General features: G+C 48.9%; 1 protein-coding gene across 1 annotated transcript in view; it reads right to left on the reverse strand.

Moving 5' to 3' along the window:
- CSMD2 (CUB and Sushi multiple domains 2) overlaps window positions 1-16273 on the reverse strand; it is a 540846-nt gene that overhangs the window by 395767 nt on the left and 128806 nt on the right. Inside the window, 1 exon segment of the mRNA XM_042948549.1 lies at window positions 3610-3804. Coding sequence (XP_042804483.1) covers window positions 3610-3804 — 195 coding nt within the window.

Here is a 16273-nt window from a genome sequence, read left to right on the forward strand (position 1 = left end):
GTCACTGGATGTTACCAGACGGGGCCCCAGATCACTGGCAGAAGCATGGAGGGGAGGGCTGGTGCAGAGGGAAATGTACCAGGGCACGATGGCTGATGGTGCAGGGGGCATCTGGCTTGGGCACCTTGGATGGTGACACTCTTCACCGAGCGAGGGAAGGCAGAAAAAAGAGCAGGTTTGGGAAGACAGGGTTAGGTTTTCGAGGTGCCCCATTTGAAGCACTCTCCGGGGAATGTTGAGTAGAGTCTGAGACCCATGTGGACCTGAAGCGTAGGACAGAGGGTGGGGCTGGGGACAGAGACTGAAGAGCCACCTCCCTGCAACAATTAGAAGCCATGTAGTGGATGAGAAGTTCCAAGAGATGTAAGATGTTCCCAGAGATGAGGCCATGCTGAGCCCTCCAGCATTTAAGGGAAAGAATGGTCATCACCTAAGAGGCCAAAAGAGGAAGAAGAGAGGCTTGGGAGGCAGTCGTGCCCCACAAAGGCACCCCACACCCGTGAGCCACTGCTGTGACGTGAGTGCTGGGGGGAGACACCATTACCCCAGTCCACTCTGCCTCCCACACCCTGACACACAGCCATTAGACTGGGGACAGTGAGCCGACCCAGCAACGGAAGCCTCCAGGAGGTCGCCCTTATCACTTATCTTTTACTAGTGGATTAATAAAAAAAAGTATTTTCACAGCCAATCAAGTTTCTTCCAGGTGAAAGCTTTCTTTGTTCAGGACAATACCACCTGATGCCTACATAGCTTGGCTGGGAAGGGATGCTTCTATCAGGAGAGGGCAAGTCAAGGGGCAATGGGACTCTTCTGCCTAAGCGGACACAAGTCCCACAGCGAGGCCAAAGTTAAGAGGCACCAAGTGGAGGAGGCTGGAACGAGATGAGAGGGGCAATGTCTGAGCTCAGGGAAGTCTAAGGCTGCTAAGACAGAAGCCAGGGACAAGCTTCCAGGGAGAAGGGGCCAAAAGCTTTGGAGGCTCATGATTGCTCAGACTTTCATTTTAAGCCATTTGCTTTGCTGGGATGCAGACTCCCTGTGTTGCCACAAACCTTCAATAAAGGCTGCGCTGCATGCAAACACCTTTATCAGTGGGTTGTCCTTTTTGTTTTGTTTTGTTTTTCCCCCGGGACAGGAAGAAATGGAAGAAAAATAGGCCAAGTTCCTGACCTAAGTTAGCAGAGCAGAACCCAGGGAGTTGAGGCATGGCGGTCGAGCTCCAGGTTCAGAGAGGGCTGAAGCTGAGGAAGATCCCTGAAGACACTGGGCGGGGTTGTGGATTTCCACCTTACTGAGGTAGATATTGACGTGAAGTATATTGCACAGGATGCATGACAGCCCCTCTGCCCCTGATTCTTGGGCTACCTCTGTTTTTCATTTCCATATTAAAAGAGCATGGTATTTATAGTGTTGTGGGAGGAAAGAGAATTGTGGGTTTTGTTTCACAACTAGAACACTTGATTCCATTTACTATCAGGTTTCATATTCTATTATCATGTCACGACTCTTGACACCCCTCCTTGGAAGGTCAGAGTGTTCAACGGTGGCACCCTCTGGGCAGGGGGCGGGTAGGGATGCTCTAAGAGGAGTGGAGACAGCAGCTTCTAGCCGTGGTTGGCCACTCAGGGCCACACACCGGTGTGGAGGGGCCAAGGTCTCACCTGATGGGTTTGGTCATTCCTGATACCAATCATGTGATGAGAAGCACATTCTAAGTTAGAAAAGGGGCCTAAGAGAAGACTTAGGAAGGCGAGAAGGGAGATTCTAGTTCCCTTGGGTTCCACCAAGACAGGCCAACATGGCTGAAGAGGAGTAAACAAACATGGAGGCAGATGGCAACTCACACTGACTGGTTGTGGATTGCCTGTTCATAGGAAGGAATTCACTGCTATGTGTGAGCTCAAGAAAGGGTGCTGGGATCAATTAATCATGTCTGCCATTGCAGTGGGAGCAAGGGAAGAGATCTATGTGCCAAGTATTTTCCACCTCTGGTGTAGATAGTAAAAAGGGTATACGCTTATAGCGGGAGTGGGGAGCTTGTCTCCTCAAGCTAGTCTTTGGATAGTAATTACAGAAAACCTGCCTCTAAGAGAAAGGCAAAGCTTGAACCCAAAGGGAGCTACATGTTCCAATCATTTCTCGACTCCTTGAAACGATCCCCCCCAGACCTATATCTGAGTGTTCTGGGATCCATACAATTTAAAGACGAGAGTTTCAAGAAGAAAAGAGTGGTCAATAGTGCAGAAGGCTGTTGAGAGGTCAAGAAATATCAGGGCCAAAGCAATTCCCATCTGATTTGGCAACATGATGCAGAATATTGGGGCCAAAGGCCAGTCTCCAGAGGAGTAAATGGGAAGTTGGGGGAGAGACCAGGCTGGACTGAGCTTTTGAGATGCTAGGTGTTCCTGGTGGCCTGGGGAAATGCTACAGTGCAATGTCACAGCCATTGAAAGGTGGCTTAAAAAATCTACATGCATGATAATCTCAATTATACACATATTCATAATATATGCATACTGCAGTGTGTGTTAGAAGATGAGAAGGAAATACCTGAAAAATCATCATTAAAATGGGTAAGTTTTGTTTCTTCTTTATACTTTTCCGTATTTTATAAGATCATTTAAAAATGATCATATGTTATTTTTATCATCAGATTACAGGAATGGGAATTACTTTAGAAATAAACTCAGTTATGGTGGGGTGGAGGGGCAATAAGAAACAGGCTGGGAAGGGGCACCTGGGTGGCTCAATCAGTTAAGCATCCGACTTTGGCTCAGGTCATGATCTCGAGGTTCGTGTATTGAGTCCCGTATCAGGCTCTGTGCTGACAGCTCAGAGCCTGTAGCCTGCTTCAGATTCTGTGTCTCCTTCTGTCTCTGCCCCTCCCCCACTCACACTCTCTCTCTGTCTCTCAAAAATAAATAAATGCTAAAAAAAAAAAAAAAAATAGGCTCAGAAGAGGGTGACTTACTGTCCCGGTTTGCCTGCGACTTAGGGCATTTCCAGGATGTGGGACTTTCAGAGCTAAAAATGGGAAAAATCCCAGGGAAACCAGGATAAACTGGGCCATCATAGCTGGGAGGCTAAGGCTGATATAGCAACGAAGGGAGGTGGTGGGTTTTGAGGGGGCTGTTCGGGTAAACAGGTTTTGAGCATATTTGGAGGCTGAGAAGACCCCATTAAACAGGGAGAAGGCTGAATTTATAGGAAAGAGTAAAGACTAATCGCCAGGGTGAGGTCAGTAAGAACAAAAGCAGCTGGGGAGATCCATGCACAGGACAGACTCTCTGTAATGGAAAACAAAAGATGTTTCTTCTAGACAGAAGGGCAGACTAGCTAAAAATAAGTTTGTTGATGTAGGGGTAGAGGATTGAGGGAGTGCACACCTGAGGGCTAGAAGGTCAAGTGAGGCTGAGAAGCCTCTAGAATAGCTGGGGACCCTGAGCACCCTTGGTGGCCCCCAGACATGTGCTCCCCATAGCAAGTACCCCAGGCCTTGCTGGAGTGCATGGTGTAGTTTCCCCACTGAAGATCAGGTCCCACTGGAAACTCCCGCCTCCCATCCAGTCACAGCCCACCCCGCCCAGACCCTCCCCGGCCACCTACCTCTGCAGGAGGGCAGGGGGAAGTCCCACGTGGCACTGTTCTCAGAGCCAGCGTGACAGGTAAGCACGGCGTGGCCCTCCAGGAAGAAGCCGGGGTTGCAGCTGTAGCGGACCTTGTCCCCGAGGTTGAAGGTTGAGCCCTGCTGGACGCCGTTGGGCAGCCGCCCGGGGTTCCCACATGTGTGACTGGGGAGAACTGTGAGAGGGAGACACACAGGCTGTGAGTTGGGCTCGAGACCTGACACCTGCTTCTGCACAGCACCCGCCCAGGCGGGTCACCCCCCGGGTCTCGTTTCTCCTGCAGACGAGCCGGCCCTCTCAAGGCTGCCTAGTCCCTCCATACTGTCAGTTGTCAGGCATTAAGGAGGAGCCACACTGGCAGTGTGTAGCCAGCCATCCAGGTTTCCTGCCTCTTCTCCTGCTCAGCCATGGCTGTGGATTACATTTGTCCCATCACTCGAGATGCCTCAGGGAAATCACTTTAATCTCTTGGGTTTGCTTGCCCTGATTTCAGAGTCCACACTCCCTCTCATGACCAGGGAAGGGATGCAGAGCATGGAATGGAGTAGGTGCTCATTAAACCGAGTGTCCTTTCTTTCATGTGCGTCTGCCCTGGCCGCCAGAGGGGTACTCTGACCCAGCGGGTTTGGGAGAGTCCAAGGGGTCGTTAGCATTGGAACAGGCAGTGGAGTGGGAAGGCAAGAACCCCAGCTCTGATCCAACTGAGCCATTTAAAGGGGGAGCTGGGGAGCTGGAGAATATGATGTTCCGCGTGCGACCAGAGCCGAAGCAGTCACGGCCAGCGGTGCGTGTAGCCTCATTATCCAGAGGATACCTCGGAGGGTGCAAGAGCATCACGACCTGCCAGTCTGAGGAGGGAGGCTGGGTGCGGCTCCTCTGCCCAAGTCGCTTATTCAACCTGACCTGCCTCCCCCAGTCCTCTGCCTTTCTCCCCAGAGTTAGAACTGCCTGTGCCCTGAAAGTCATACCTCCTACCAATCCAGGATGTCCCCACAGGTCAGGGACAGCGGCTCACAGCCACACCCAGAGGGCCATCCAAGTACATGTCCATCACCAGGCGATGATTTGCTAAGGTGTCACTGAAAGGCTGTGGAGCAGGGTCATGGGAAGTACAGACTCGAGAACTTGGGTTCACATCCTGGCTCGATGGCTTGCTACCCGCGGGCTCCCGAGCAAGTCTCTTAACCCCCTGTGCCTCAGTCTTCTCACTCGCAAGACAGGGACCACAATGGCACCTTCATCCCCCACGGGGTACTTGTAAGAATTAAGTGAGCTAAGATTTGGACAGAGCCTGGCACGCAGTGAGAATGATGCATGGGAATGTGAGCTCCCAGTCCACACTTGATGGGAAGTGTGCATAATTAAAGGTATCTTAAATGTTATGATGTGATAGGGACCAGGCAGGAAACCAAACCCAGTCTGGGGCAGTCAGAGATGGCTTCCTGGAAGAGGTGACATCTATGCTGGATCCTGAGAGATCAGTAAGAATTAGCTAGGTCAAAGAGTGTTCCAGGAAGAGGAAACGTGTGCAAATACCCTGAGGCCAGAGATAATCTAGGAGCTCAGGCAGCCTGAAACAAGAGGGCAGGGGTGGCAAGGATGAGAAGTAAAGACAAAGAAGTACAGGTGGCCAGCCTGGATTCTAGAGGGCTTCCCAGGCCCTTGCTGTGCCCTCTTCCTGACCACGTTGCTGTCTTCCAGGACCCTCTCTACCAGCATTGATGTTATAACCCTCCAAAAGAAGCCTGCCCCTCTCTCTTCTTAACCTCCCCTTCCAGGAGGAGAAAGCATAGTGTAGAGAGAAATGGCAGACTTTGGAATCACCATGATCTGGCTCTGCAGCCTGGCCCTGTCTCTGTCTTACTCTGTGGCCTTGTGACCTCTCTAAGCCTTGGTTTCCTCAACTGCGAAAGGAGAACAATAATGTCTAGTGGCTGAGGGCGTTACAAATAATAGCTGATGCACGGCTGACAACAGTGCCCGGCACACAGTAGGTGCTCAGAAAACGGCGGATGCCTTATTCCATCAGGCCATAGGGCCATGAGGGCAGGGTGTACCCTGGGAGCCTAATGCAATACTCTGGCACTTGTAGGGACGTGACTACATTTTCATTAATTGGTTGTGTGGAGGAGTTATTCATGTAATAATTCCTTCATGCAACGAAAACTCATTGCAGGCCTACTGTGCTGGGACTATAGCAGTGAACTAGACAAAGCCGGTCCCTGCCCTCAAGAGGCTTATGTTTTTGTGAAAGACTTATCTCAAGGACTGAAGAGCTCTCCATGTCCATTCTCCACCTCTACCGGGTGAGATGACCCAAATGAAAGGATTACCTCCATCAACCTGTCCACTAGCCCAGCTTGGCATTTCCCATGATCCCATGCTGCTGGCTTCCTCGGGTGTTCCCGTGATCCCGCCTCCTCGGCCTTTCCCATGAGCTCGTGCTACTGGCTTGCGGCGACGGAGGCAGCCACTGTGATATGTGTGTGTTTGTGAGTGTCAGGGGGTTGGAGGGGCGGGTCAGGTAAACATTTGGAGAAGAAAGCAAGCTAAGGTGAGGGGAGGGAGCCAACCAGGGGAAATGGGCTGAGAACTGGTGTAGAACTAACGTTCCATTTTCCGCAACGAGTCGCGAAGACCCAATTTAATTAAATTACTAATGTCAAATTTTTAATGAACCTGCTTCTGCTTTGGGCTTTCTTCCTTCGAAATTAATGACTGGAACGTCACTATAAATAAAAGTCGATTCTTTCTAAAAAGTCACTCTCAAACACTTACTGCTCTTTACTTAATGAGCTGTTCGTAATCAGACCACTCTGACCTGGCACCTCCTCTGGGACTCGGGTGTGATGAATGGGGGCTCGTTCCCAACACCACCTCCTTTTTTATCTTGAGCGCCGCTCCTGAGAGGCCACACGGTGAAGGAGGCGGGAGGGCAGATGTTGGGCTCAGAGAGGTGTGGATTCCACTCTCAACTGAACCACCTCTAGCTGAGTGATCTTGAGCTGTAATTGTCACCTCTGCCCTTCAATTCTTCATCTAAAAATAAGGATACTTTTCCTTCCCATGGGGGGTATTGTGTTAGTTTCCTAGGGCTGTAACAGTGTACCACAAACTGGGTGGCTTAAAAAAAAAAAGACAGATTCTTATTGTCTGACAATATGCAGGTTTAGAAGTCTATGGGAAATGTTTGAGTCTCCCTAGTTTCTGGTGGTTTTCTGGCAATCTCTGGTATCCCTTGGCTTATAGATGCTTCACTCCCATCCTCTATCTTCGCTTGGCATTGTTTCTCTATGTCCAAATTTCACCTCTTTATAAGGACACCAATATACTGGATCGGGATTGAGATACACCCTAAGGAACTCATCTTCACTTCCTCATCTGCAAAGACCCTATTTCCAAATGAGGTCAAATTCACAGCTACTAGGTGTTTTAGGACTTCAATAGATCTTTTGGGGGACACAATTCAACCTAGAGCAGGGCTGTTGTGCATAGTAAGTAAAACCAGATCTATAACACCTGCTATTGAGTTCCTGGTATGTTTCAGGCCCTGGGCTACAAATGTATTTTACTTAGTCCTCAAAACGATTCCGGTGGGATAACTATTATCCTCATTTTATAGATGCAAAAAACTGAGGCACAGAGAGTTTAGGTGACTTCCTCCAGCCCACACAGCTAGAAAATGGCAGAGCTGGGCTGTGAATCTCAGTCTTTTTGGCTCCATTGTTCAGCACTCTTAAATGGACTGTGATACTAAGAGCACCCACCATACAGTGGGTGCTTAATCAACCAGAGTTCCCTTCCTCCCTCCACCATTGTAGGTGCCACGACAAGATGAAGGGTGATTACCTGACTGTCCAGATTTAATAGTCTGGTTTTTTTCTCCAGTCTGATTTACTAACCTGGTATTTTTTAATAATGTCAAGGGCAACATTTAAAGTGTGGGCTTTTGTAATGTATCTGATGTGCAACTTGCTGGACAGACAGAGGAGATCGGAGATAAGCCACAAAGCAACAAGCCTTTCTAGGTGAGGCATTCTTTCATTTTTTTGATTTTGTCCGTGTGTTTTTTGGCACAGATATTATAGCTGTTCATGCTCTCCCATCTATAAAACTTCCCTTTGATTGCTCACAAAATGAAGAGTGGGGTATTTACATCCAACGCAGTCCAGAACAATATTATTAAAGCTGTGCCTGACATTGAACAATTCCATTGTAGATTAGCTGTGGGGAATTCTGTCCCTTCTACAAAGCCTGGCTCTTGCCAATCAATATAATATTCTCAGTGATTGTATGACAATGAATCTCCTCTGTGGTTGGAGTGCAGCAAAAGCTACGCTGTGCCTTCTTTTATTTTTAATTTGAGACTTTAGTTCCCATATTATAATGAAGAGTCATTTATGCTCTCTGGACAAGCACCCTCCATATGTTTTGATTTCTTATCTTCCATCAAGTCACTTGTTTCATCTCCATGGCCATACGGTTGATACTAAGTGGCAGGATGGCTGGGAAAAAAAGATTCAGAGAGAAGGACTGCATTTCCCACAACGCTCAACATGGAAAAAGGAGATGGCATTTTGTGTGTGTGTGTGTGTGTGTGTGTGTGTGTGTGTGTGTGTGTGTGTGTGTGACTGAGGGCTAGTGGGCAGTCAGAGGAGGGAGGAATAAAAACCATTATCTTCTGGGTACCTACTTCTGCATCACACATGATCTTAGTTATTCTTTTTTTTTTTTTTTTTTTTTTTTACATTTTTTAATGTTTATTTTTGAGAGACAGAGACAGGGCATGAGAGGGGGAGGGGCAGAGAGAGAGGGAGACACAGAATCTGAAGCAGACTCTGGGCTCTGAGCTGTAAGCATAGAGCTGAACGCAGGGCTAAAGTTCACGCACCATGAGATCATGACCTGAGCTGAAGTCAGACGCTTAACCGACTCTGCCACCCAGGCACCCTGATCTTAGTTATTCTTTATAACTCTCTTGCTTTTAGCTGTTTGGCCTTGTAAACATAGTTTATTGCACACTTACTATGTGCTATCCTCAGTGCCATGTGCTTTGTGCTCAGAGAAGCCTGTACACTCGCTGTCTCTACCTCCTCTCCTCCCATCTGACACACTACATATTTGATACATTCAATATTCTTTGTCTCACCCTGGTACTATGTAAGCTACACAAAGACAGTTTGTAGTGTCTTTTGTTCACTTCTGTGTTCCAGTTCCTAGAACGCCGCACCTCATGTATACTAATACTTTGATAAAAGCTGATTGAATGACTTCATGACCTTATTTAATCCTTCCAACAACGCATTGAGAGAGATGCTATTGTTATCCCTTGTGGAGATGAGCATGATCGCCAGAGAGGCCGGGCCATTTACTCGAGGCCACATGGCTCGCTGCGGGGGAAGGCTGGGTTTCCACAGCAGTGCCTGGCGGCTGAGCCCTTCGCATCCTCACCAGGCAGTGCTTGCACTGACGACTCCACAGAGTCCAAAGTGGCTGGTGTATCCTGAGACATCCTCGTAGAGGACTTACACTCGTTCTCCTCGGGGAGGTCTTGGGGCGTCAACCAGAGCCTAGTCCTGTCCATTGCCCGCTGCCTGTCAATCAAACGAAGGCAAGGGCACCAGGGCCTCAGATGGGGTGTGCCGCCCACGAGTTCACAGGGACCTGTCCCGTCAGGCCCCTCCCTGACCGGTGCCGGGTGTAAGCCCTCCACCGTGAGCATGTTCTCTCGGCTTTTGTTTCCAGTGTTTGCAACCTTCAGCATCAGGGTCACGTGGGGAGTTTCATAAAGATACTGATGCCTGTCCCCCAGCCTACTGAATCAGAGTTAGAGCTTGGGTTCATGTGGGTGACTGCAACGTGGAACTGAGATTGACAACCACTCACAGTAACCTATTCGTGTTGGTTATTCCATTAACGCCGTTGGGTTTACCTGTCTGAGCTGTGAACTGTTCAATCTCCAGGGCCTTTCTTATGGCTGGACTTTGACTTCTGGGGGCAGCAAGCCTGGCTTTGCTCCTGGACTTTGCTGTGCTCCATAAATCAGACTTGCCCTAGCCTTCCCTCTCCTTTGTCGTTCCTCATCATCCCTGCCCTGGACTTCTGCACCCCACTCTGACCTCCTCGCCGCTGCTGGAGTGAGCATTCCAGAACGGCAAATTCACCACGGCCCTGACTTGTTCACACCCCATCAGGGACACGTGTGTCAAAAAGGCTTCCCTACCACCAAGCAATGGCGAATGCAGGCCCTCTGGTCTTTGCTTGGTTAATACAAGAATAAATAATGATTTGAAAAATTAATAATAAGAAATAAAAGGAAAGAAAAAGAAAACTGTGAGAGCTTTCCCATTGCTGTCAGAATAAATTAAAGCTTGGGCTCATGCAGCCCCATCCTTCTGTGAGGCGGCCCCTGCCAACATCTTCTGCTTTATCTCCTGGTCCCCCCAATCTTATCCCCTCCACTATGGCTATTCTAAACCACAGGCACCCTAAGCACATCTTGCTTTTCTCTCAAATTTCCCATCTGGAAAATTCCTACTCATCCTTCAAAGCCACATTAAATGTCACTTTCTCTGGGAAGCCCTCCTTGATACCCTTCGTGTCTTGTAGAAACTGTAAAATCCCAAGAGAACACATCGTGACAGAATGTAAATCCAAGCATCCAAGCATAATGCCATTGGCATTTGGCTCCCAGAATCCCGGAACTCCCAGCCCATTAACTACAGAGGGTCCCCCCTACCCCCCATCACCGCCCCGGTCATCTCTTCATTTTGCGATCTCATGTCCCACATCTTACATGATTGGGATTTTTGGATCCCACTTACGGAATTATGTTGGAATTTAGTTGCGCTTTAATTCCTGCACTTGTCATATGACGTTGCAACTCATTCATCCATTCCTTTACAACACCCTGGCTTCCAAGCAGGAGCTGAGCCTGCCTGTAATTGTTTGTTTAGGTGCCTGTTTCATCTCTGGACTCCCCCGAGGGACAGGAATGACTTCTTCTTTATTTATCTAGTGTTCGACTTAATGCCTGGCAGGAAGAGGGTGTCTTGTTGGAATGTGTTGAATGAATTTTATATGTGTACATATATATAATGTATATAATATAAATATAAGAATATGCATTATATATTAGCATATATATATATAAAGCAATAAACTAGTGCAGGGTTGGCAAACTATTTTTCTGTAGAGGACCAGATAGAAAATATTTTTGGCCTTGCCTTATGGTCTCTGTCTCAATGATTCAACTCTTTCACTGTCGTGCAAAAGCATCCACAGACAACACATGTGTCAATAAAACTTTACTTAGAAAACAGGCAGCCATGGGGCACCTGGGTGGCTCAGTTGGTTAAGCGTCCGACTTCGGCTCGGGTCATGATCTCACAGACTGTGAGTTCAAGCCCCGCGTCAGGCTCTGTGCTGACAGCTCGGAGCCTGGAGCCTGCTTTGGATTCTGTGTCTCCCTCTCTCTCTCTGCCCCTCCTCTGCTCAAGTTCTGTCTCTCTCTCTGCCTCAAAAATAAATAAAAACATTAAAAATAAAATTAAAAAAAAAAAAAAAAACAGGCAGCCAGCCCATAGTTTGGCAGTCCTGAACTGGTGTGTATTCAGTTACGCCCTTAGCTCAGTTGTACGATTTTTTTTATTTTATTTTATTTTATTTTATTTTATTTTATTTTATTTTATTTTATTTTATTTTATTTATCTATTTATCTATTTATCTATTTATCTATTTATTTATTTATTTATTTATTTATTTATTTATTTATTTTAACTAGGCATCAAGGATGGGAAGGGGCAGGGAGGAGAGTGAACCAAGCAGGTGAGAGCCCTGGACAGAGGTGACCGGTGGGAAGTGGGCAGGGCAAACACAGGCAGTAAGCACCCGAGGACTGAGACCAAAGTCACATTTCCTTTCCCTTTCAGTTTGGCCCTGGAAACAGGTGGCACTGTGCTGGCTTCAGGGAAGGGCTTGCCTATGTTCAGTCTCCACTCTTCCCCATTAAAATCAGACTTATCTTAGTCTTTTTTTTAATGTTTATTTTTGAGAGAGAGAGACAATGAGTGGGAGAGGGGCGGGGCAGGGGGGGTGGCCTGGACAGAGGATCCAAAGAGGGCTCTGCGCTGACAGCTGAGAGCTCTTGTGGGACTCGGACCCATGAACTGTGAGATCATGGCCTGAGCCGAAGTCAGACGCTCAACCGACTGAGCCACCCAGGTGCCCCAGTCTTCATGCTACTCTTTAGGTTGGCATTCATGAACCCCACTGTAGGAAAAAGAGCTAAACTGAGAGAGCCAAAGAGTTGCATGGCTAATTGTAAGGACAGTTACGGTCACCATCTGGATGTTTAATATGAGCCGGGCGCTCCTCCGCTCAGCACTTTATCTGGGCTGTTCTATTCCATCTTCCCCTGACAGAGGAACCATGGCCGTCCCCTTTTGAGAGCTGGGGGATGAGGAACAGCGGGGCTCATTGTGACCCAGTGTCACACTGCTGGTTGGGATCAGGGCGAGGGATGAAACTCGCGCCATTTGGCCACAGTGCTGTGTCCTTCGTCAGGTGGTAACCTTGATCTCCCCAGCTTCAAGCCTGCTTTCCCAGCATGGAGCCAGTGCTCTGGGCCCCTACACAGTTCCTCTTGCTGCCAGACCTACAGCGTGCTTGACCCACACCCACTCAAATCCTTGTTGGCCCCCTTTCCCCATCCCGATGAGCTGGGGCTGTCCACGCATCCACTCTCCCACCAGCAGAGGCCACAGAGGGGCTGACAGTGTGGAATTCTCCTTGGCACTTTGTAACCACAGGACCCCATGGCCTCCTCACTTTCACCTGACGTGCTTTAGAAGCACTACTGAAAAGGCCACATCCTATGCCCCAGAATAGAGTTGCAGGTTAGAACAAAGGATGCCCAGTCAAATCTGAATTTCAGAGAAACAAATAGTTTTGTTAGCATAGGTATATCCCACACAGCATTTGGGTTATACTTATACTAACAAGTATTTGTTAGTTGAGATTCGAATTTGATTGGGCACCCTCTATTTTAATTTGCCAGTTTTGGCAACCCTGTCCCAGAGGGGGGATGTTGCCTCCACATCAATGACTTCAGCTTCTTAAGGCACCGGGGATCTCTCTGGAAAAATGGGGAAGACGAAAAGGAGAGAGGTAGCCCTGCCTTTAGAGAACACAACACTAAACAAAAAAAGAGAGGCTGTGGATGGGGAAGTTCAGAGCCTCCCAGGGTGGGGCCTACATAATTTTGAGGTGCAGCAGGATTACAGAGGAACAGTGGACTGTGTTACCCACTTCTTCCCCCAGTCACTCCCCAAGGGACGCTCCAGACTGTGTTACTATGCACCAACATGTCCTTCTGCTTCTAGAGCCGGTGGCAAGCCTCAGCCCCTCTGATGAGCAGCTTTAGGCTGGCACAAGGTCCTCCGTGATCAGCCTCTGTGGATCTCCGTGGCCCCGAGCCACGTCACTCCCCGCCCAGCCCTCCACACCCCACGACACCCGAGCACAGGGACTCTGAAACTTGTCTGGATATAGCAATGCATGGGAGAATCAGTGGTGCCCTGTGTGGGAAATGCTGCAAAATACGGTCAGTGTTACACTTAGAATAGCTAAAGATGCAATTTGGGGCTAAATCTGATTAACTACAGAAAGGAGCTGAGAAATGCTTCCCAAAGTATGTTCCCGACAACACTGGGAAATAAATTCCATGAGAAAAGCCATCCGTGGGTCAAGCGATTTTGCAGAAATACTACAGAAACGCGCTCCTCTAGAAGAAACCAATTGTCATGAATTTATCCAAGAGGTTCTTCAGGAGAGAAACCTGTGTAACCTTAAACAGAATCTCCAAAATTTAACTTCAGAAACTCTCCTCTCCCTTTTTTGTTTTCCCTCAGAAACACTTAACTTCTGAATTGGTCTATGGAACACGTTTTGGGAATTGCTAGAGTCTAAGATAAGATAAACCCGAGTTGTTTTATTTATGTTATTAATCATCACCATCAGAAAATGACTACAGCAATGATAGCTGACATTTACATAGAACTTTCCAGGTTAACATGAATTTTTTTTTTTTTTTTACAGACATAATCCCCCTTTGGCACAAGGGGGGGCCAAACCTATGTTCTTCTGGAAGCTGGGATGGCCTGAGGTTTCCTAGGCTCTATTGGTCAGTAATTTTGAGGGGTGGGATCAATTCTTACCAAAGCATTAAACTTATCACTTCCAGTTGAATGCAGCGTATGTTATAAAAGGGCAAAGGTATAGGGTTTTTCTTCCATCTGATGCCTTTTACAGCAGGATATATCTTCTGTTTGGCTGGGGCAGAATGACCCTGGGTCCCGTGGGCTGGGACTTCCAGAAATTTCCGGCTAGGGTTAGCCCTGCTAGGCCCTCAGCCCTGCCCAGCCATAGAGAGGAAGTCATGAATCCTGAACCTATCCTGGCAAAGGAGCTTGAAGACAGGGAGGCCTGAGCTGGCTTGGCAGGGCGACGGGGGCTCATAACCCTGAGGGAGGCTGCCCACAGTGGGGATCATCCCTCCCTGGCTGGGGCTATTCCACCAGGCTGTATCCTTGGCCTAGCTTTCCCTTGAACCTTCCCTAACCTTTGCAACCCCCTCCCCAGGGCTGGGCCTTAGTCCCCTATACCCTGCTGGAAGCCCAGGGCCCCCATTGCCTGCATGTGGCTCCCTGTCCAGGGCCTGGGAATCCCCAGCATTCCTCACAGCCTCTCTTATCTTAAGGCAAGAAATGATTTAGCTTGCATCCCACTGGAAGAAGGCACAATATTCCAAAGACTCTGGACCCCTTGGTTTCCCTCTTTCTAAGAAGAATTCGACTGAGAAGGGAGGTGTCTACCCACTGTCATCACCCTGTCTCATGCCTTCTGCACCCACTGTCATCGCCCTATGTCCCATGCCTTCTGCAGGAGATGGCAGATACAGTGACCCCAGGATGCTGACGAAACACTGCGTCTGAGTCCCCACGCGGGTCTGTGAGCCCTCCTCTCTCCATCAGTGGGCCCAGAGCTTTCTGACCACTTCTGTGGTCTAACTGTACAGTCAATCCCCTCTCGTTTAATCCTCTAACAACGCTGTGAGATGGGTACGATCCCCATGTCACAGGTCAGAAAATTGAGCTCACAGAGGGTAACCTGCTCACATTCACGCAACTAGCAACTGGGACGTCCTTCCAGTCCACCTGACTTCCACACCCCCCTCCTTAGCTGCTGTGTGACAGTGAGGCGGTGGAGAAGGGCAGGGAGGCATGGGGCCATCTTGCCGGCTGAGAAGTCTGCTTCGAAGGCCCCATTGCCCACAGGTGGCCCCCACAGGGCCGAAGATGGTGCCTGGTGGACATTTGGCAGCTTGAGAATCAGGCACAGTAAGAAAGGAAAGGCCTTGCCTCTTGCTTGTCTGTTCAGTTTTGCTCATCTCTGGAGCCCTAAGTCCAAAGGCTTCATGGAGCCCCCTGTGCAGGTAGAGACCACCCATCTAGGCCCTACAGGAGTTAGAACTGTCTCTGCCCTGGAGAAGCTCGTTACTTGGACCCCACGATCTCTTACATGTAACTCAGGCATACGGGTGAACTTTCACATCCAATATGCACAAATCCATTCAAGAGCTCTCCTTACACACACACACACACACACACACACACACACACATACACACGTCTTCTCTCTCTCTCATATTCAAACATGCATATATAAAAACAGACCAACCCAGAACACATCTGCACGTAGCTCTTGCATTTACATGTATGATAATAGACACAACACACCCTCTCACACATAAACAACCTATGTTTATGTATCAAAATAAAGATCTAGGGCACCTGGGTGGCTCAGTCAGTTAAACGTCCGACTCTTGATTTCGGCTCAGGTCATGATCTCACGGTTCATGAGTTCAAGCCGCGCATCAGGCTCTGTGCTGAGAGTGCGGAACCTGCTCGGGATTCTCGGTCTCCCTCTCTGTCTGCCCCTCCCCGACTCGTGCGCACACGCTCTCTCTCTCTCTCTCACACACACACACAAATGAATAAACGTAAAAAAATAACAAATAAAGATCCACTTCTGCAAAGCTTTCGCGGTGACTAACACTTTCTGACAGATGTCTCCTACAAGCAGAGCACCTCTTGGAAGCCAGGGTCGCCATCCCCCCACTCACAGGGCCTGCCTGGCTCCTGTGTTGAAGTTGTTGTCATCCAGGCACAGACTGGAAGGCAGGAGTGAGGCGGGGATGCAGACTCAGCTGTGGAGGTGGTTCTAGCGGCCGCTGGTGCAGACCACAAGCCCCGAGGTGGGCAGTGAGGCTGTCGGGGTCAGGCAGGCACAGAGCATCATGGCTTGGAGAATGGTGCTGGCGTCCCACAGACCTGGCTGTGAATTCGCCTGCCCTCCGGCTGCAGGTTGGCAGCTAATTTATAACAGTTAGCAGAGCACATTGGCGAGGAGAGGGGGCCCTGGAGACAGAAGGCTCTGATTCAAATCCCTACCTTGCTATTTACCGAGCAAGTTACTTCACCACCCTGCACCTCAGTTTTCTTGCCAATAAAATGGGGATAATCACTGCGCCCAGCTCAGAGAGCTGCTAAGAGGATTAAGTAAGATAATCCAGACCGAGCACT

Source organism: Panthera leo, chromosome C1 (assembly GCF_018350215.1).
Source record: "Panthera leo isolate Ple1 chromosome C1, P.leo_Ple1_pat1.1, whole genome shotgun sequence".
In the NCBI taxonomy this organism is placed as follows: Eukaryota; Metazoa; Chordata; class Mammalia; order Carnivora; family Felidae; genus Panthera; species Panthera leo.